At 51.4% G+C, this 20,925-nt stretch overlaps 1 protein-coding gene across 4 annotated transcripts in view; it reads left to right on the plus strand.

Annotated features, from left to right (window-relative positions):
- Window positions 1–18,700, plus strand: part of FBXO25 (F-box protein 25) — a 68,828-nt gene extending 50,128 nt beyond the window's left edge. For 3 of the 4 annotated variants that reach the window (XM_058524871.1, XM_058524870.1, XM_058524874.1), the window contains 4 exons: window positions 269–453; window positions 6,874–7,056; window positions 10,875–11,018; window positions 16,510–18,700. In XM_058524871.1, coding sequence (XP_058380854.1) covers window positions 269–453; window positions 6,874–7,056; window positions 10,875–11,018; window positions 16,510–16,599 — 602 coding nt within the window. In that variant the 3' untranslated portion in view covers window positions 16,600–18,700. The remainder of the gene's footprint in view (window positions 1–268; window positions 454–6,873; window positions 7,057–10,874; window positions 11,019–16,509) is intronic. The other variant, XM_058524875.1, reaches the window with a different exon arrangement.
- Window positions 18,701–20,925: the final 2,225 nt, after the last annotated feature.

A 20,925-nucleotide genomic window follows, 5' to 3' on the forward strand; every position in this document is an offset into this window, starting at 1 on the left:
TTGACTCCTCTAGGGACCTCATGTAAGTGGAATCCACAGTGTCTGTCCTTTTGTGATGGCTTATTTCACTTACTATAATGTCCTCAGGCTTCATCCCTGTTGTGGCATGTTTCAGAATTTCCTTCCCATTTAAGGCTGAATAGTACTCCATCATGTGTGCCGTACACGCCACATTTTGTTGACTTGTGCTGTTTGTCGAGGGACTCGGGATCATTTTTAACAGTGGCGGTGAACTGTATCAATCCGTGGTTTTGTTTGTTGATCCCAGTTCTCGATGACCACCAAAATCCTCGCCTCATCAAGGATCTCCTCCAAGACCTGAGCTCCACCCTTTGCATTCTGATCAGAGGGGAAGGGAAGTCCGTGTTGGTGGGAAATATAAATATCTGGCTCTGCCGACTGGAAACCATTCTCACCTGGCAGCAGCAGCTGCAGAATCTTCAGATGACTAAGGTATGAATTTCTTGGCCTAAAAACGATTACTCTGTTTTTATGTGAGAAAAGTCATCGTGTCTTCTAAGTGTACGTGAAAGAGTGTTACAGTGTTTTGAAAGATTCTTTTTCTTTACCTTTTCGTAAGTATTCGTTAAATTTTTTTAAGATATATTGGGACCAAAAGACTCTGTAATGGCTTATAGTTGTTGGAAAGACAGTGAAGACAGTAATCATTAAAAAGAGCTGATCCTATGGGTGATGGAGTGGTAAATTAATTTGCGTTTAAAGGAACTTAGGTGTTGCAGGCTAAAATAACATTCAATAAATTAAGGCTAAATTGTACTGCCAATAATTCTCTGTTATCTAGTTGTTGCTTCTCCTCTTGCTTGCTGTCTTCTTCTTCTTGTTGTGTGTTGTGTACACCTGTGTGTTTGTAGTTCTTTGCCAAAGTGAACCTGGGGAAAAGAAGGTGTAAATCATGTCAGTTGTTTTCTTGTTTTTTGTTTATTCTGATAACTAGTTTCAACCAGAAAAATATTAACACCGTGGACTAAAGTAGGTGTCTAGGGTGTGTTTTATTTCTCTCTCATACTCTGTAAGAGAAAGAATAACGGAATGTACATCTCAGGCCTGAAGGATAAACTACTCTCCTGGTTGAGCTTATCCCTGTGCTGGGGCTCCATGTTGAGGTTGTTGTTTCGGAAGTGACCCTGGAATACCTTAAATTTGGGCCATTTATTTGCCATCTAAACATGAGACTTACAAAAAGAGGAGTGGGTCTGAAGTTAAAATGAGGAGGCCAGCGTTCAGTGTTAGTAAGCGCTGCACGGACTCGATGTGAGCGCATCTGGGACGTGCCCCACGGTGGTCTGGAGCTCTCTGTGGTCCGGCTCTGCCCGCTCTCACCGAAGCCTCACAGGGGAGGGTTCGTGTTGTCCACGTCCATCTGTGAGACACTCGGGCATGGTTTGCTGTGGGAGCCTGGACGTCACTGCCCCGGGCCCCGCTGGTCCTCGTGTAGCCGACTCGAGTGGCGATGCCACCTCAGCTGGGGAGCTCTGGGGCGGGCAGTCTGTGCTTGTCAGTGGTGGAGTGTGAGGGTCACGATCCCTGAGGAAGGGGCGCTTGGCTGGGACGTTCTGGAGGGCCAGCTGCTGTGCGTCGTCAGAGGGAAGCGGGGCATGACAGCCTCAGCCCGGTTGGGAGGGCCCTCGAAGGGAGGAAGCCAGGCAACTCCTTCGTCCTCGCCCTGGTGGGCAGGGGGAGCAGACACGGGCATCAGCGTGTCATCAGCTTCCTGTCGGATCTTCCCTCCCACCCACACCAATGTGGAGGAGGGGCAGGGAGAGGTGTGAGGGGAACGGTGTGACCCAGCTGCCCCACCAGGGCGGCTGAGAGCCACGCGAGGGGACAGGGACTGGGAGGAGGGCACCCCCCACCTTGGTGCTCCGAGGTCACTGCCCTGCCCAGGCTGGAGAGCCTGGTGTCACCATGCTGGCGTGCTGATCATGTGGGAGGAGCAAGGTGCAGAAAGGAAAGTAAGGATGTCCTGGAGCAGGTAAAGAAAGCTGAGGACAGCGCAGAGCACGGTTGTGTCCTGTCCAGACTTGGAGACAGCCCTGCACTCGGTGGACGGGTGCTGGTGTCTTGGTCGCATCCCTCAGCTCCTTGGGCCCCGTCGATGGTGCTCCACATGGGGGCAGGCTGTGGCTCTGTGGTGAGCTGGGCGTTGGACCCGAGCTGGGTCAGCACTGGTGGTGTGGTCGGTCAGAGTCACCCTCCTGCGTCCAGTAACTTGGCTGCACTCGCGGGTGTCAGACCTGTTGGCCACACTGGTCGGAGGTGCTTCGTGGAGGGTGCTGGCTGGGGGTGAACTGCTGCCTCGTGTCGATTCATAGCCAGTTTTAAGGGGACACGAGCGATGGAGGGCAGGGAGGCACAGCCCAGAACTCCCAGCTCACGGACAGTAGAAGCCAAGAGACTGCGTGCAGTTGAGATCAGCTCAGCCTCCCGGGATGCAGTCGCCAGTTTGCTCCATGAGCCGGCGTGCGTCTTTTCTTCTACATTCTTCTAACAAGAGACAGCTTGATAACCCTTAAATCAAAGTTCTCATAGCCCCAAGAAGTAAGTAGAAGCCTCGCGTGGCGTCGAAAGGTTTCTAAGAACATCAGAAAGGCTTCTCCTCGTCTTACTCCAGCAGTTGATCCACTCTGCGAGTTTATGGATCCACTCATCTGGGAGTGACGTTTGTATATGCGTCTGGGCAATAAAATCTGTCACTGCTCATTAAGCAGTCCCCACCACCCGACATTGTGACCAGGAAACAGCAGACAGAAGCCATGTCTGTCGTGTCAAGCCTCTACTTTCTCTTTTTAAACAATTTCTTCTGGGAAAAAATGACAATTTTCCTTTAATTGCTTGGTGGCTTATTAGAAATAAAATTAAGATTTACTGTGTGCCATCAGACTACCGAGTTTAAAGTACCTTTAAACTTTTCATGAAAGTTGTACTGAGCTCATCTTTGGCGTGAGGGGTGTGTTGGCTGCGCGAGGAGGCCACACAGCTTTCTCCTGTGACCGTCCGGCGTCCCCTGTAAGTCTGGTGGTTCCTGAACTTGCAGGTCGTCAGTGTTCTAGTCAGAATCTCCACAGTGAAAAAGACGAAGAACCACCCCATATCCAGGCAGAAGTATGTGGGGTGTAGCCATAGGGAGACGGAGCAGAGTGCGCAGAAAGGAGAAGCAAATAATTTTGTGTTAACATTTCCAAGGATCTTGGTAGTGTCTTCAGGCTGCATTGAGTGGATTCATTTTTATGACTTAATCTTATAAAAAGGCTGGTTTTTAATCCTCCATAACAAGTGCTGATGCTTTACTGAGCATTGGCGGCCCCGGCACACGGGTGCCACTCGGCGGGTTCAGGAACAGCCCAGGCGCTGCCCGCGTCGGAGGTGACGTGGTGAAGTCTCTCCCGCTGGAGATGCGTGCCTGCTCCTGTCTCCTTGAGACGTTGGCTTGTGAGCAGCGTGCGAATGAAAAGGAAACCCCAGACTCTCCTTCTGCTCCTCAAACAAGTGTGCTGTGCTTTTAAGCTGCGTGTGAAGGTGTGGTGGTGCTGATAAAGCTGACGTGCTATCGTGTCTATATCTTCTTGTATCTTCTCGGTGACCCCACGTAGGACCTCACTCAGTAAGCACTTATTAGACAACTGCTGTATGCCAGGACCATCGTGAGGTGGGGGCACGTTGGTCAGTAGGCATGGCTTTACCCAGGGCCTCAGAGTGCCCAGGGGAGATGGTCATGGACCACGCCCTGGGGCTCGGGCTGGGGCAGTGTCCAGCAGAGATGCCCACGCAGAACATCATGAGTAGAAGCTACGCAGGGGGTGGTGGGCTGGTCAGTGCTCCACACCTGACTCTTGGGGGCTTTTAAAAGCCCTGGTTTGTAGCGTTTGTCAGTTTCCCACCTGCCTGATTTCAAGCACCAAGTCAGCTGGCTCGCAGAATTGGTTTTCGGGAGCCAGTAGGGGCCAGCTCCAGCCCGCCACTGCAAAACCAGGGGACATCAGGCCTTCGGGCAGAGAGAACTGCGTGGCCTGAGGCATGGGGACCTGCGTGGAGGGGGAGGCACAGGTGCGCTGGGTGCCCAGGGTGCCTGGAAGAGGGTGTGAGAGGTGAGGCCCGGCCAGGACTCAAGGCTAGACTGCAAGGTGAGGCTGTAGCCGCTGGGTGCGAGGAGCCCCGGCTGTTTCCAGTGCAAGGGTCATGGAGACATCCGCGTTTGAGAGGAGCACCCCAGGTGCCACGAAGGAATGAGCCTGGGGGAGGCAGATCCCCGTGACCACCATTTGAGAGGAGCCCCCCAGATGCCTCGAGGGGATGAGTCTGAGGGAGGCAGACCCCCGTGACCACCGTTTGAGAAGAGAGCCCCGGTGCCGGGAGGAGATGAGCTTGGGGGAGGCAGACCCCCGTGACCACCGTTTGAGAGGAGCCCCCCAGATGCCTCGAGGGGATGAGTCTGAGGGAGGCAGACCCCCGTGACCACCGTTTGAGAGGAGAGCCCCGGTGCTGGGAGGGGATGAGCTTGGGGGAGGCAGACCCCATGACCACCATTTGAGAGGAGCCCCTCAGTGCTGCAAGGGGATGAGCCTGGGGGAAGCAGGCCAGACCCCATCACCGTCATGCAGCTGACAGGTGGGGAGCACTCCCTGAGGGACTGAAGGTGGGGGGCCAGGATGCTTGGGAGATGCTTCGGGGAGAGATAGGGCAGTGCTGGGTGACTTCCTCCATGTGGTCAGGAGGGGAGAGCAGGGTGGGCTCCACACTGGGGAGGGTGCCGTGGGGAAGGCCAGGGCGGAGGGGCAGCAGCAGACTGGGCACTCCACTCACCGTCCCTCAGTTCTCCTCTAACGAGGAGCAGGGACCGCGGCTCGTGGGGTTGGAATGGACATGAGTCAGGTTTCTGTTGGCCAGAGAGCTTCGTTGGTGGGGGGGTGGGGCAGTGCTGTCTGGATGCAGGAGCCGAGACGGCCCTGGAGGGAGAGAGGAGGAGCCTCTGTCCCTGTACGTTTCCTCGTGGTCACGAGAGACCATGACGGTGACACCAGTTAGCTCATCGGGGAGCGGTTTCTGACAGACTGTCTGGGAGCCACTCACGTTTGAATGCAAGATACCGTTTAGGTGGAAAATATCGGCATTTCTGCTGTCCTCTCTTGTTTACAGTCATAATAGGGCTGTAAACCTGGACCCTTCCAGAAAACCAGATGCTGCATGGTCCCGCTGGAATCTGTCACTCCTCACTCACACAGGACTTTTCCCACCACTTCATACCCCCGAGCCCTGCGACGTTAGCCGCAGATATTTACGGACTCCTGTCTGATACAGAGCTTTCTCTCAGAAGGAAGAGTGAAGCCTCCATTCAGAACAGACTTACTTCTTGTCCTCATGTTGAGACTGGTGGTTGGGGATAGATGTACACCATGATCTTTATATGTGCTCTGCCTGTGTGGACAGCAGGGGGAGGATTGCTGTGTCTCCACTCAGCCGTGCTCAGTCCCTGGTGACCTGTCACCTGCTCATGACCAGAGGACGTCTGCTGGTGCCTGCGGGCGCCGTGTGGTCCTGCGGCTCAGGGGCCGCCCCTACAAGGCTCCCGTCCTGGTGGTGGCAGAGGAGTGAAGTGAAGTGACACTTGTGACAGACACCATGCGGTTACGTCCAGGTGTTGGGCCCATGGTGTCCAGCAGCACACCTGATGCGCTCGCACAAGGTGGGGGTGTGACTCAGAAATGTCCACCTCGAGTTGCCCATGTGGACGCACAGGAGGCCTCCGGCAGTTCGTGTTTCTGAAGGGCTAGGAGAGCATTTCCACAGCTGGAAGAGGGAGACGGGGAGTGGAAGGAGACGTCAGGCGATTCCTGGGACCAGACTCGAGGAGTTAATTCCTCCGTGAATGTCCACTATGCACAGGGCGCTAGGGTCCTAGAAGGCAGCCAGTCATCCTCGGGGCTGACCAGCTACGGACAAGGAAACCATTCACCCTTCTCATTGGAAGCAGGTGTGCGGCCCAGCAGGGGTCTGTGTGCAGAGCTGGCCAGGCCCCTGCAGGGGGTCAGACCCCCCTCCCTCCTGCCGAAACTTTACACCCCCGTCCGTCTGTACGTCAGTCGGAGACTCTTCTGGTGAGAGCTGGGGATGTGCCATGGCGACACAAGGCTCAGAGGGCGTGAGCCCAAAGCAGGTCGGGCTGAGACCCCTCCTGGCACAGGCAGCCTTTGCCCTCCACGTGTGCGTATTCGTGTGACCTTCACTCTGGCAGCCTTTCTGGGGTGAACACGTCACGTCCACACAGGCCTGTGTGAGGGAGGACAGGGCTCGTGAATTTGAAACCAGAGATTCAAAGCCAGGAGGGACCTTGACGAGGTTAGTCTCCCTCCCTGGACACTGAGTTGAAAAGACTGTGCCCATTAACACTCACGCGTTGTCCCGGCCCCAGGCCGTGGCCGAGGTGCGGACCCAGAGCGCAGTGTGCTGACTGAGGCCGGGCCCCTCTGCCCGGGCCCCAGATGCTGTCTGTTGCTCTGTTTCTTCAATCCCATGTGCTCAGAATCTGCCATTTTCCAGGTGTGTCTTTTTAAGTGTCATCGTCTAGTAAATAATTCTCGAACACGTGGAGGGGTCGTAGAGGAGCCATCTGTTCTGCTTCTGGTGTCTCCACACTCCACTGGTCACTGTGGCAGCCCCGCGTCCGGCTGCCTCGCACACGCTGCCAAGAGGAGGATGTGGGCACTGACCCTTGGAAGTGTGGGTACAGTAGGGGCTCAGGTGTCTCTCCTGTTGCCATGTTTGGAAGTGTTTATTCTCGCTGGCCGTCAGGGTTCAGTGTCACTGAAGCCGATGTGTGTCGTGCTCAGTGAAATGCCTCCGATGTGTTCCTTCCAGCACGTGAACCACGGCCTCACGCTCAGTGACCTTCCTCTGCACGTGCTGAGCAACATCCTGTACAGACTCTCGGATGGCTGGGACATCGTCACCCTGGGCCAGGTGACGCCGGCGCTGTCCGTGCTCAGTGAAGACAGGCAGCTGTGGAAGAAGCTGTGCCAGTACCACTTCGCCGACAAGCAGGTGAGTGAGTGCAGAGACCACCCATGAGCCGCGCTCTCGCCTGCAGTGCCTGACTAGCGGGCCTCTCGTACGTGCCACTGCAGGAGTGTTGTTTTTCAGGTATGTTTTTAAAGAATTACTAATAATCAGGATTTATTAAAATCACTCATGGTTTCTCTTCTGTAGCTTGTGAAGTTTATTTTTCATATTGAAAAAGAACAATGATTCTGAAAACAACCCAAAACAACACAAGAGAACAAGAGCTGAGTTCTCTTTTACCTCTGTCGCAGTCAAGGTGTTTCACAGTTACTGGTTTATCATCTTTCCTCCTTAATTTGATGACTCGAATTCCAGTTCTGCCCTTTACCACGTCGCGTACCTTTTCACAGTTACGACACCGTTAGTTTCTGTTACCAGTGGGTAGCACACCGCTCCTCCGTGTCCACGGGACACTCGTCCCCTCCTGCGTCCTGTCCTTGGAGAACCCGTCGTGGGAACCGGTGTGGAACAGTTTGTGTGCACTTGCTGGGGGTCTCTTCCCAAGCAGTTTGCTCATCCGCTGTCCAGGGTTCTGTCCTGCTGTGCTGTGTCTGGACCACAGCTGACTCATGTACTTGCTCCTGCGTCACACAGGTGTGTGGGGTGCCTGCGGGGTCGGGCAGGTGTGGTCCTGCTCCCACGGAGGCTCTGTCGAGAGGGGAGACAGACATGACACATCTCACTCGCTTCAGGTTTGGTGGAAACTGACAGATGCGGTGAGGCACCACACAGGCGAACGTTCTCCACTCTTGGAGGACGGAGCAGGGCAGGGGAATTCCTTGAGGGCGTCAAGGTTCCGTGGGCGATAAGCAGGTTCTAGGCAGAGGGAGCTCTGCGTGTCAGGGTCCTGAGTGGAGAAGGAAGGGCGTTGTGTGCCTGAGGAGGTGCGGGCAAGTGGAAAGAGCCAGTGGAGCAGTAGCCAGGAGGCCTGAGTGGCCACGTCAGATCCAAGTCTGTACCCAGCGGGCCTAGAAGAGCCACTGAAGCATTTGGAACAACGTGCAGATTTAAAAGATCCTTCTTGTTTTTGTTTGAGGGATAGATGGGACTGGGGTGCAGGGAGACCCACTGAGAGACGTGCTGAGAAAGAGAGGGTGGTGGCTGGGAGGGACTGGCGTGGCAGAGAGATGAAGCCAATGGACGGATGACAGATCGGCTGGAGGGGCGGGTGGGCGGCAGTGCATGCCCTGAGGAGGGGCGGCCAGGCTGGCGGGAGGAGTGACAGCTGGAGGCAGGTGGGGTTTGGGGTGCCCTCCAGATATCTGAGGGAAACAAGTCAAGAGGGCAGTGGGTGTCCTGAGGAAAGGTCTGAGCTGGACACACAGATTGAGAGGGACCAGCACAGAAATGGTGGTCGACGGGCTCGACGGGTCCCTCGATGGGCTCGCCTGGAGAGGAGGACCAGAAGGAGATGAGGCAGGCTGGAGAGCCGTGAGGAGCAGCTCTAGCAGCCGAGTCAAGGAGCATAACCTGCAAGGATGCAGCGTCCCCGAGAGCCCAAGAGAGGGGCTCAGCTAAGGAGAACCCTAGGAAGAGCCCGTCGATTCAGTCCTGCAGAGGCTGTGGGGACCCTGGGAGACACTCCGTCAGGTGGGCGTGCTGGGGAGAAGCAGTGAAGTCAGGGTTAATTGGAAGAGGGAAGAAAGCAGGTTGAATTCTAGTCAGCATAGGCAGTGGGGCTGTTGAGCGTTTTGGAGGGAAGGGGGATGAAGGTATGTCTAGGATGGAGACGGCCGTTCTGTGGACTGGGAGCCAGGAGGCCCCGGGTGTGCTGGGTCACACATGGCATAGCTGCCTACTGCTCCTGCGTGTGCTCTCACCTCCCTCGCCAAGTTCAGGCCCCAGCTGTTTACGTAGGTGTTAATCAGAGGGCCTGTCGGGCATTTCAGAGAGTATCTGTTGACCGTTTGTGAGACCCTTGCTTTTCCTTAAAGAAACCACGTTAGAGCACTTGTGTCTTCTGTACCTGTGTTTAATGTCATACAGTTGTCATTAGCAGTTAGCACTCACAGTGCATTTTGTGCACGTTTTCTTGACCCAATATCAAAACACAGCGTCCAGAAAAAATTATCTGTTTTTCGGGGCTCAGTAGCCAATGGTAAACGACACTAAAATGACATGTATATGAGACACAGCTTCATGGAAATGGTGAGGTGGGGCAGCTCCCAACACGTGAGGCTGAGTGGGCGTGCAAGGTGGACTGGCGGTCCATCTGAGGTGGCGCTGGAAGGAGAAGGTGGCCAGATGCTTGACTGGAGTGTCTGGTGCAGATGTCGGGTTTGAGTTCAGAAGAATCGAGGTTGGTTGTTGAGGAGAAAACAACTGGGCTCTCCCAGATGAATGCCCGTGTGGCCCAGGGTCATGAGAAGTAGAAGTGAGACACAAGTGGTTTTTCTCTCTAGGAACTGAGGTTTAGCACTGCTTGAAGGATACAGAAGTTAATATAACCAGGCCGTTAACTGCTTTTCTTTATTTTCCAAGCTGTCCTCTGCAAATGCTGTTAGAAACAAGAATTTTCTTATTGACTCCATCATAATTTCAAAACAAAGTCCTCAGAAGTCATGACAAGTGTGTGTATATTATCCACGTGGTTGTTTTCATTATAAAAAGTAGAACATGCTCATTGCAACTGCAGTCATCAAGACTAGCAGTGTCCAGAGAGCGCAAGGCCTCCTCCCCCAGGGCAGCCTCTGCTGATCCTTCAGTGTGTGCATGGGTGCTCGGGTTTTCCACCGACACAGACATAACGTGTATCTAGCTGTGCACTGATATTTTCCTGTAACTGAAATCATGCCACTCTGTAACATTCTTCTACACCTTTATTGAGATATCATACACACAACAGTCAATCTTAGGACATTTTCATCAGCTCAGAAAGAAACCCCACAGCTCTTGGCCCAGCCCTAAGCCATCCTGGGTCTACCTCAGTCTCCCTGGATGTCCCCACGTGGATGTTTGCTGTGAGTGGATGTCATCTCTGGGCCTCATGTGACTGGCCTCTTCCCCTGGGCACATGGTCCTCAAGGCTCACCCACGTTGAAAGAGTGTTAGTGCCCCAGGCCTTTCCATGGCTCCTTAATGCTCCGTTCCACGCACAGATCACATCCTGTTTCTCTCTTCATCAGTTGACGGACACGTGGGTTGTTTCCCCCTGTGGCTGTCACAAATCATACTGCTCTGAGCATGGGTGTACACCATTTTGTGTGGACATTTGTCCTAGGAGTGGAAATTCTAGGTCAAATGGTAACTGTAGATTTAAATTTTTGAGGAGCTGCTAAACTGTTTCCAGCATAGCTGCACCATTTTCTGTTCCCACCAGCAGTGTATGTGGTTCAATTTCTCCGGGTCCTTGTCCACACTTGCTATCTGATGTTTTGATTATAGCTACCCTAGTGCGTGTGAAGTGGTATCTCATTCCATTTCCCTGATGACTGAGATGGTGAGCATCTTTTCATGTGTTTATGGGCCATTTGTATGTCTTTGGAGAAATGTCTTTTCCAATCCTTTGTCCATTTTTTAATTGGGTTGTCTTTTTATTACTGAGTCTTAAGTGTTCTTTGTCTATTCTCGATACAAGTCCCTCATCAGATATATAATGTGTGTAACTTATTTTTAACTTAATAATATATCATGGACATCAGATCAGAACATGTAAATCTGTTTAACAGCTGCATGGTATTCCATGATTTATTTGATCAAATAATTGAATGTTTCATGCACTTCCTTTTAAAATCGCTTTGTACCTAGTACTATGCTATGAAGACCATCTGCTGGTTCTGAACAGAACTTGTTTTGTCCAGTTTTGTAGACATTTGGTCCTCTCAGAAGAAGGTCATGTTGAATGGAAGCGCACGTATTTTGCCCTTCAGAAGTATTACCCAACCCGAGAGCAGTATGGGGACACTTTACATTTCTGTCGGCACTGCAGCATCCTCTTTTGGAAGGTAATAATTTCAAATACACCCTTGGAATTTGGGGATTAAAATTTGGTGAAACCAGGGGCCGGCCCGGTGGCGCAAGCGGTTAAGTGCGCGCGCTCCGCTGCGGCGGCCCGGGGTTCGCTGGTTCGGATCCCGGGCGCGCACCGACGCACTGCTTGGTAAGCCATGCTGTGGCGGCGTCCCATATAAAGTGGAGGAAGATGGGCACAGGTGTTAGCCCAGGGCTGTCTTCCTCAGCAAAAAAAGAGGAGGATTGGCGGATGTTAGCTCAGGGCTGATCTCCTCACAAAAAAAAAAAAAAAAAAAAAAAAAAAAAAAATTTGGTGAAACCAATTATTCACATTTATTTTAATTGTAATAGTAAAAACAATGGGAAGTTCTATTTGTGATAAGAAGGATAATAATGAGATATATATTTCACCAAATATTGGGTAGGGGAATAGGTTCATAAAAGTAAAACGTACAACTTGTGGTTTGAATCAGAAATGTTGAAAGACACCTCTTTTCCCCTCAGATGACTCGGTTTCTCCCTTCCGTGGACATTGGCATGTGGGAGGCACGTCTCAGAGGGCACCTGAGGCAGGAGTGTCTCTGGGCTGAGTCCGGGGCAGGCCCCGTGGCTGGCGGCCTTTCCTGGCAGCGGCTTTGGAACGCCCTGGGTTAAGATCCCCCCCTTTATAAACGTGGGGAGGAGCCCTCCTGCTGCCTCCCCCACTGGCCTTCAGCCTGGAGCTGTTCTCGGGGACCCCCACACCGTCACAGCAGCGCCTCCAGGAGGCTCTCCCCAGAGCCGGTTCTTAGAGCAGGGTCTGCAGAGGTCACAGACTGTGAAGTAAACCTGCGGTTTCCTGGTTCACGAGGTCAGAACTGACCAAGCTTACGGTTCCTGACCTGCGAGCCTGGCCCTGGGGTGAGAGGCGTGCGCTGGGAGCTTCGTCGCCAGCAGTGTCAGCGTCAGGGTGAATCGGGAATCCCCACCCCTGCCCTTCCCGTTATTAGCTGTACATCTCACTGTCCAGACTGCGTCTGATACAGGCAGCTTTTCCACAGGAGAGGTCTGTGCGCCTCCTCTTGGGTGAAGTTTTATTTTCTTACCATGCTGGTACTGTTTTACCCAGGATGCTTGTCCGTGGTTTACCTTGAGTTTGACTATGTTTAATGTTGTGAGATTTCACAAGGGGAAGAAAAGTGGCCAAAAGTGGTGGGCCGGCCGCGAGCATGACTGTCCCGTCCTACACGCACCGCGGCCCTGCCTCTCGGGACCTTGCTCAGAGCGTGGCCCCGGGGCCTCCCGCCACCTTTGGGGTGAGGGCCATCAGGCTTCTGCCTGGTAGACACCACACTGATCACTTCTGTTGCTTTACATTTATCTGTAATTTGTTAGATGCATAACACAGCAAACTAGATTGTTGGAAAACAGACAGCCACTTTAAATTTTTTTCATTTCACATTACATTTATGATAGTGTAGCTTCTTTTTTTTTAATTATAATCCACAGTTGAGCAGTGAATGTAGAGATGTTGTGAACGCTTCCCGTGTTACTGTGATAGAGCCTTATTTACTGGGTCAGAGGTGAGCATTCGTGAGTAATTTCTGGTGCCTCCATACATGAATAGCATGAGACTCTGTTACTTCTAACTGATTGTCCTATATTTTAGTATGACTTCTTTCTTGAAATTGAAAAGAGAAAACGTACTGTGTTTGCAGTAGTTCAACTGTTCCTAGAGCACTGTTCCCCAGGAGCAGGGAGTACCTTGTTCAAGCTTTTTCTCACATCTGCGCTCAGCACACACCGTGAGGCACTTGGTCAGTGCCTGGGGAGTGGATGAGTCAGTAAGTCAGTCTGTCAGCCCATCAGCGGAGTCAGACACACAGGAGAGAGCCCTCTTTTGTCCCTTGTCCCAGCCACAGGGCACAAACACACAGCGTGGTGGTGTGTTGTCTGCAGCAAGCACACAGGCAGGTGCTGGTGGGTGGAGAAGGCGACTGAGTGCGTGGGGCTCGGGGTTGCGCCCCGGATGGGACCTGCATCCCTGGAAATCGCCAGCCCTGGCTGGAAGCGCATGAGGACGTGTCTTCAGTGGTACAGTAGGAGCGGATGAGACGCTCTGGGTTTCTCCTTTGAATCGATTCTCCCAGGAGTTCTTTGCTTTTCTCCTGAGCAAACTGTTTTATTCTAAAGAAATATTGCAAGCAGTGATGTTTTTCTGGGGAAAACAACTATTCATGGGATATATAAGTCTTTCAGTCTTGCCTGTGACACACATTTTTCTAAGAACACTATTTGAGAATACTGGCACCCTCCCTGTCTCTTAAGTAATTAACAAAGAAACAGGTACTGTCCCTCAGCGTCTGTGCCATCAGGCAGTGTGAGAATGTGCTGCCCTGTCCTGAAGAATACAAGTTCTGATTGTTTTTGTAAATTGAGAGGCAATTTTTAGCTTCCAGAAGAATTTGCCTGAGAATTCTTATTTTTAGTGAGTCTTCCTATCACACTTAATCAAGTTATGAAAATAGAACAAGCTTCCTAATAAAGACGCTGCTTCTTCCAGTTCTTTAATATTCTTGATCTCGCTCCTGAAGGCTGTGTGAACCACACTTTACGCAGCAGCCGCTCTGAGGATCGGCCTCAGCTCACAGGGCCACGTCGCAGCCTTTTCTGCCGTATGTCATTCGGGAAGACGCGGGTTACACTCCTGAATCTGCGTGAGAGTGTAAAGAAGAAGATCCGTCTTTGGAATTGCTGGCGGAACCTGTTTCCTGAGTTAGCTCCTGAGGAAGCAGAGTCTTCCTGCTTGGCCTCCATCTGCTCTGCCATATTGGCCGGCTCCGCAGTCCAGAGACGGAGCCGGACCCGCCTCCCGGCTCGGCCCCAACTGTGCTGTGGCCACACGAAGTGTCCAGTCTCATGGAGTCTCGTTTTCATGATGCAGCCTGCCACATAGAGTGTGGTAGGGACGGAGCAGTACTGTGCCTTGCACACGGTTGGTGCCCAGAGAACAGTCCCTACGGCAGTGCTCATCTTCTCCAGCAGCCCAGTGAGTGTTTGTGCTGACTGAGAACTGAAGTGACGTGAAACCCTCAAGAGAACGGAGCTGGGCGGGGGCACTGATGACTGAGTCACAGCTGCCCTTGGACTCCAGTGTGAGCCGGGCCCTCTCTGTCTCATATCAGATATTTTATCATTCTCCATATGAATTTGGAGCTCTCTGACAGGCATCTGCCATGCAGCCTCCTCCTCTGCTGCCAAGCTGGTTTTCCATCCGTTAAACCCTGGGTTAACCATACTGGGGCTAGGTATTTAATTTTTCCACCTACCTCGATGAGAAACCTCCAAAGTGACAGGAGGGGAGAAATAGTATTTCTGTCTTTTAAAAACTATACAGCATGGTCTCTGTGGTCACCCAGCTGAGTTAAAGACTGCCCAGCCTGGGGTCTGATTTCAGTGGCCCTCAGAAGGCTCCACTGAGATGACCCCCGCCCTGGGGTCACTGAGGTCGAGGGTGGGAAGACAGTCACTACGTGGTTTAGCAAGGCTGTTGTGTTCCCTACTCCTGCCTGTTCTCCAGCTGGATTTCTGTACTTCTCAGCTTTACAAAACTTCAGTTAAAACAGGGTGTCGGGTGGTTGGGAAGCAGAAGGAGTCCAGTTAAAGGCAGAGCCGGAGTGAGAGTCTGTCCCCTGCCGCAGCACGCGCAGAGCCCAGTGTTCACACTGCAGGTCCGCTGGCATGGTCAGGAAGAGTCTTGGCTGGAATCGGAGGCCAGGGAGTGACTCCCGGGTGGAAACCCGGCTAGTCTGGGCTGAGCTGCGGCACGCTACCCCTTGACTGGCACTGACCGGCCAGTCCCAGCTCTGGCGAGGATGAGGGCCAGGGCGCGGCAGGGAGGTGGCGAGGAGTGCTGGCTCTCGCGCATTCTGAGCGGGGACGGGCGGCCGGCCGGGACGGCGTGGGTGAGGGCAGCAGGCTGGTGCCGACCTTGCGTTGACAAACCGCGAACAAGCAGAAAGGAGTGTGGGAGGTGGAGCCTGTGTGCTGGCTCCTGGGTGTCCCCGGCGTCGGCTTAACACACGACTCAGCACAGAGCAGACTCGTGGGCTTTAGAAAGGAATAAGTGACTGTCCAAGAAATCTGTGACACGTTTGTTCAATGTAAACCAAACACGGAAACACCAGCTTCACGTCTTTTCAGGGCGCGGTTTTGAAGGTTATTGAGCCTGCAGCTTCATCAGTTGTCAGTCTGAGCCTCACAAGGGGGTGGGAACATGTATCACTGTCTCCTGTCTTCGGGTTGTATGGATCTCTGGGGTATCTGAAGGTGCCTTGTATGCTTCCTTTAATATTTTTATTGCCCACATTTAGATGATTTCAGTTGTTTTCATAAATAACAGGCGTCAGACCTAAGTACCTGAACACAGCCTGGCTCTTTCTAATCTTGATTTTGCCTCTTTTTCCTCCCTTCACTGCTTTCCTTCCTGACTCTTCCTTCACCATCTCAAAGGACTGCCGCCTCGCTCTGTTATTCAAGGTACCTCGTGCTGCCCCACGCATGCGCGTGGCATGGTGGTGTGTCTGCAGTGTTCACGCGGCCCCCTCGACTACCCCCAGACCAGCTCCGTTAGCCCGCAGCCCTCGCCGCCCCAGACACAGCATGCGTGTCTGACCCGCGGCCAGAACTACAACTCTGTTCTTGCTTATTTCAGCCGCCACCAAAGGATTTGCATGAACTGTCTTGTAGAGCAACGCTTGAGTCATAGAGGCCCAGCCCTAAGGGGGTTGTTGGCTTGTGCGTAAGAATTTCACTCAGGTGAAAGGCACCGCACAGCCCCTTAGGGTGGTCACTCGCCAGCTGGTGGACACTGAGTGCACACGCTGGCCTAACGTGGCCTCGAATGCCCTCTGGCCTGTATTCTGTAGGGTCTTTGTTCTCTTAAGAGCTTGTCAGTCTTCATACACAAAACCTATTTTTTTCTGTCATTTTTCCTATTAAACACAATTCTGGGTCTTCCATTGAGTGTGAGCTCCCAGCTCCCTTGCGCTCCACTGCAGCAGATGGGGCCACGGGTGCTGCTTCCAGAGGGTGGGGGCGCCCTCCACGCGGTACCAAGGGGTGGCTGATGGGTAGCCGGGAACCTGAACCCCAGCGTAGACCAGGACGGGAGGAGCATTGAAAGCGGATATTAAAGAGTGCAGTGTCAGAATATTCCCAGTGGGAAGCGACCACGCCAGGACAAGGGAGGCAGAAAAGCCCAGGGTTTCCGTTCCTCTAACCCAGGGCCGGACACAGCTTCCCGGGACCGGCTCTGGGCCATCTGCCTCTCCGTCTCCTTGAGCAGAAATTCTGACAAAAATCTCCTGAAAAACTGCTGTGCTGCCTTGTTTTCATGATCTTCGTCTGTTATTTTGCACTTTGCAGTGGGGTCCGGGGCCCGTTAAAACAAACAGTCTGTTTAAACAGTGGCTGATCTGTGACAGTGCCTCTCCCTCCTCACAGGACTCGGGACACCCCTGCACGGCCGCCGACCCCGACAGCTGCTTCACGCCCGTGTCTCCGCAGCACTTCATCGATCTCTTCAAGTTTTAAAGGCTCCCTCACCCCCTGCATCGCTGCCAAAGGTGGTACCGTGTGTGTGTGCAATAGCTGGGAGGAGGTGTTCTTGGTGACTGACAGTGATGATGGGACGGTGACTGGAGGCCTCCTGCGGGCCCTGTGCTCACTGGAAAGAACAAGAAAGGACGTGAAAAACTGTTCCTTGGTGGAGGAATGCATTGTTGGGTATTTTCATTTTTGAAAGGGGTCAGGGAACCCAAGCAAAATCATTTCTACTCCTTCTTTAAAAAAATTCTTTTCTTCTTAACAGATTAAAAGTTGCAACTTTGCATATTTATAAATACAGTTCAGAAAAGATTTTGGATTTTCAGCACCACCTTCTGTGCTGAACTGACACTAACGGCCAATAATATGCTTCTTAATTGTCAAATGATAGTTTCTTGATTTTGTAGTAATTGGGGTGAGGGACAGAACCGTTGATCCTTGTAAATACATTGCACAGAATATTTATTTTTCTTAAGATGTATTTTAACGGCATTGGTTGTGTCCAGATGAATCCTCTTTGAATGCAAAATGAACCTAGGGAAATATTTGTGTATCCATTCTGGTGTTTAGCGATTGCGTTGTGAATTGTGCAAAATGATTGTAACCCACAAACGTGTTAGTGGTGTGGCTGTGGTCCTGGGGCTCCGGGACAGACACTGGCGGGCAGGGAGCTCTGCTTTGCGGGACCTGTTCTCAGCTGGCCTGTGGGGGGACCAGACAGCCCCTGAGCATTTGCCACGACCGAGTCAGGGACAGCCCAGTGCAGCCTGAGCTCGACTGTGCTGAGACTGCTTTCATAGACAAAGGAGTAAATCACGTTTATCTACTGATGTCACTTCGTCAGTTTTGCATCTTACTGAAAAAACTAGTGTCAGTGATTCTGATCTTTATTTAAACCTTTAAAAGATTGTTTTATTTTTAAAATAATGCATGTGCATTTTAGAAAATTTTGAAAATAAAGGTTTATAAAAGAAAATAGACATCACCCATAACCCGCCCCCCAAAGATGACTGTGCCAGAAAGGGAACACTTGCCCCTAGCAGCTACAGGGGAGAGATGTGTTGTGTTTATTTTCAGGTTTTTTTTTTTTTTTTTTTTTTTTTTTTTTTTTTTTTTTTTTTTTTGGTGAGGAAGATCAGCCCTGAGCTAACATCTGCCAATCCTCCTCTTTTTGCTGAGGAAGACTGACCCTAGGCTAACATCCATGCCCATCTTCCTCCACTTTATATGGGACGCCGCCACAGCGTGGCTTGGCAAACAGTGTGTCGGTGCGTGTCCAGGATCCGAACCGGCGAACCCTGGGCCGCTGCAGTGGAGTGTGCACACTTAACCACTTGCGCCACTAGGCCGACCCCTGTATTTTCAGTTTTGAATGGGATCAGAGGACCAAGAAAAATCATTTCTACTTCCTTCTTCAATTTTTTTTCTTCTAAGCATATTAAAATTTGTAGTTTTGCATATTTGTAAATAAAGATTCTGGATTTTTCAGCACCACATTCTGTGCTAAACTGATACTAACGGCCAAGAATATGCTTCTTAATTGTCAAATGATAGTTTCCCTCCAGATACGGTGTAGAGACCCAGTGCCTCTGTGTGTGTGTTGGAGTAAATGCTTTCATAAAACCATAAGCATCCTATATACCACTTTCATTTTATAACCAGCGTTTTTTTAAAAGCATGGGTGGAAACCTGGTTTTTATTGGCTACATAGTATCAGCAAATGGAACAGTCTTATAATCTGGACATCAGGTTGTTTCTGATTTTTGCTATTAACGTAAGTAAGTAACTCTCTGCGTCTGAGTATGTCCAGATAGAGGAGAAGTAGGACAGGGAACGAGTTGGGTATTAGAGGCTCTTTCCAGACGCCCCGTGAGGACGGAGCTGTTGGGGTCTTCCTAAGAGGTGGAGTCTGCTGAGGCCCGTACTCCCTGAGGACAGGCGCTGTCGTTTCTTTTCTGCTGGTGCTGTTTTAATAAGTAAAGAATGGGATGTGAGGTTGGACATTTCCTGTGTATATTTACTGGCTGTTGGTTTCTGTTTTTGTTTTGTTTTTGGTAAATTACCTAATGTATGTTCTTTGCCAGTTTTACTTTTGCGGTGTTGGTCTCTTTTGTATTAATTTTTTCTCTTGTTGCAGCTCTTTTCCCCAAATAACAACATGAACAGTGTAGGGAGAGGGTCCCGCAGTCCCTCCACTCTGTCAGCACATTTCCACAGGCAGCAGGGGCGCTCAGACCCAAACCCGCTGCAGTTGCGTGAGGCCCGGAGTGCGAGGAGGAGACGGGAGAACCGAAGGGGTCACAGACAGAGGGAGGATGGTTTCGAGACACTGATCAGCGATTTACAGATCAGACGACACCAAACAGGCAGAGATGAGAAGTGGGGTCGTCATTAATTCACACAGTTGACAGTATTTTGAATCCAGGCTCTGTTGGGGGCCGTCCCGGGTGGGGATGCCACTGCTCCCTGGATGCACAGATCCTCTGCGTTGTGGACTGGCAGTGAAGCCAGAGCCCTCACACCACGAGCCAGAGACCGGGCGGTGAGTCTCACGCGCCCTTTGTTCCCTAACAAAGGCAAGGCCGCCTCTTAGGATGGAGTCCCCGGGCATTCACGTGGGACACGTGCCCAGTCAGCACTGCCACACAGGGCCTGGGGAGCAGGCCACGGAGTCTGCCCAGAGCCACCCCAGCCGAGCCCACGGGAGCTGCTGTGCCCAGAAGCCAGTGTTGTGTGGATGAAAAGACGTTTTGTCACCTACTTGTGAATACATCTGAGTCAGAAAGAGCTGCTTGGTAGCATTTCCCCAGCGGATTAAGGTGCGCCTCTGTCGTAGTTCATCATGTGACCCTGTATCTGCATGGACATCATGCATGTTCACTGTACAGGCTTGTATGTGGACAACTGTGTCTGCTTTACAGACAATATTTAGGGATCTATGTACAATTTTTGCCAAAATACTTTTAGAATCATATGCAAACAAAATACCTACAAGATGTTTGTATATTGACTTTTTATCCTGCAGCTTTGCTGAAATCATTTATTAAATCTAGTAGTGTTTTTGTAGAGAATGAGTTGCTACACACAAGATCACGTCGTCTGCAAATAGAGGTAGTTGTGCTTCTTCCTTTCCGGCTGGGTGCCCTTTCTTTTCTGGCCTGATTTTCCTGGCTAGAGCCTCCCATGCAGTGTTGTAGACAGAGCACAGACTTCCTCGTCCTGTTCCAGATCTGAGCGGAAGCTTTCAGTCTGTCACCCTCCAGTGTGATGTTAGCTGTGTGTTTTTGTAGACGCCCTTATCGGGTGAGGGTGTTCCCTCTCAGTCCTGCTTTGTTGTTGTCACGAGGGGGTATTGGTTTTGTCAGATGCTTTTTCTGCATCTATTGAGATGAGCATGTGGTTTTGTCCTTCATTCTCCTAATGTGGCGTGTCACGTTATTGATTTTTGTGTGTTGAACCAACTCTGCGTTCCCGGGCTTCAGTCCCGCTTGGTTGTGGTGTTTATCCTTTTTTGTTATCTTTTTTATAATAGTTGTTGGATTTGGTTTGCTGGTGTTGTACTGAGGGTTTTTCATAAGAGAGATTAGTCTGTGCCTTTCTTGTGATGGCTTTGTCTGGTTTTGGTATCAGGGTGAAAACGGCCTCCTGGAATGAGCTTGCCTTGGAAGTGTTCCCTCTGCTGTTTTTTGGGAAGAGCTTGTGAAGGATTGGTGTTAATTCTCCTTTTTTAAACATTTGGTGGAACTCCACATGAGACTTGCAGTTACTGAGGATGAAGCTTCAGTTTTCAGTTCAGTCACATCTTCCCTCTTGGAGGGTCCTCTGCCTATTGCCTTTAACAGGATGAGGCTATTTTGTTGTGGCATGTCTTTTTAAAGCTTTTCCTTTTCGTTGTGGAGGCCTAACCTAGCAGATAAATGGGCTGTGAAGCTTAATCTCTGATGCTTATCTCCATAATTACCAAAAGTGAGGGGTGCTGCCCTCTGAAAAATCACAGTTTTAAAAGGTAGAAGATAAGTGGCTCATGAAATGTCATTTTATTCCTTCATTAACTGTGTGTGCAAATGGATACGTGACTCCACTCACCTCCATTCCCTACCAAACACACATCAGTCACTCACCAGTGAAATGCCAGACCTCTGCCAGTGTGAAGGGAAGCTGGAGGACCTGACAGCCCTGGGGCCCAGCGTCAGCCGCTCAGTGACCTCTGGCTGCCAGCGCCCTCTTGGCCGGGAGTCCCGAGTTCCACACTGTTCTCAACTTAACCTCACCTGCTTCTGTCTGAGTACAGTTGTCTCTTACGTCTTCACCCAA

The sequence above is a fragment of the Diceros bicornis genome, chromosome 29, assembly GCF_020826845.1.
Source record: "Diceros bicornis minor isolate mBicDic1 chromosome 29, mDicBic1.mat.cur, whole genome shotgun sequence".
In the NCBI taxonomy this organism is placed as follows: domain Eukaryota; kingdom Metazoa; phylum Chordata; class Mammalia; order Perissodactyla; family Rhinocerotidae; genus Diceros; species Diceros bicornis.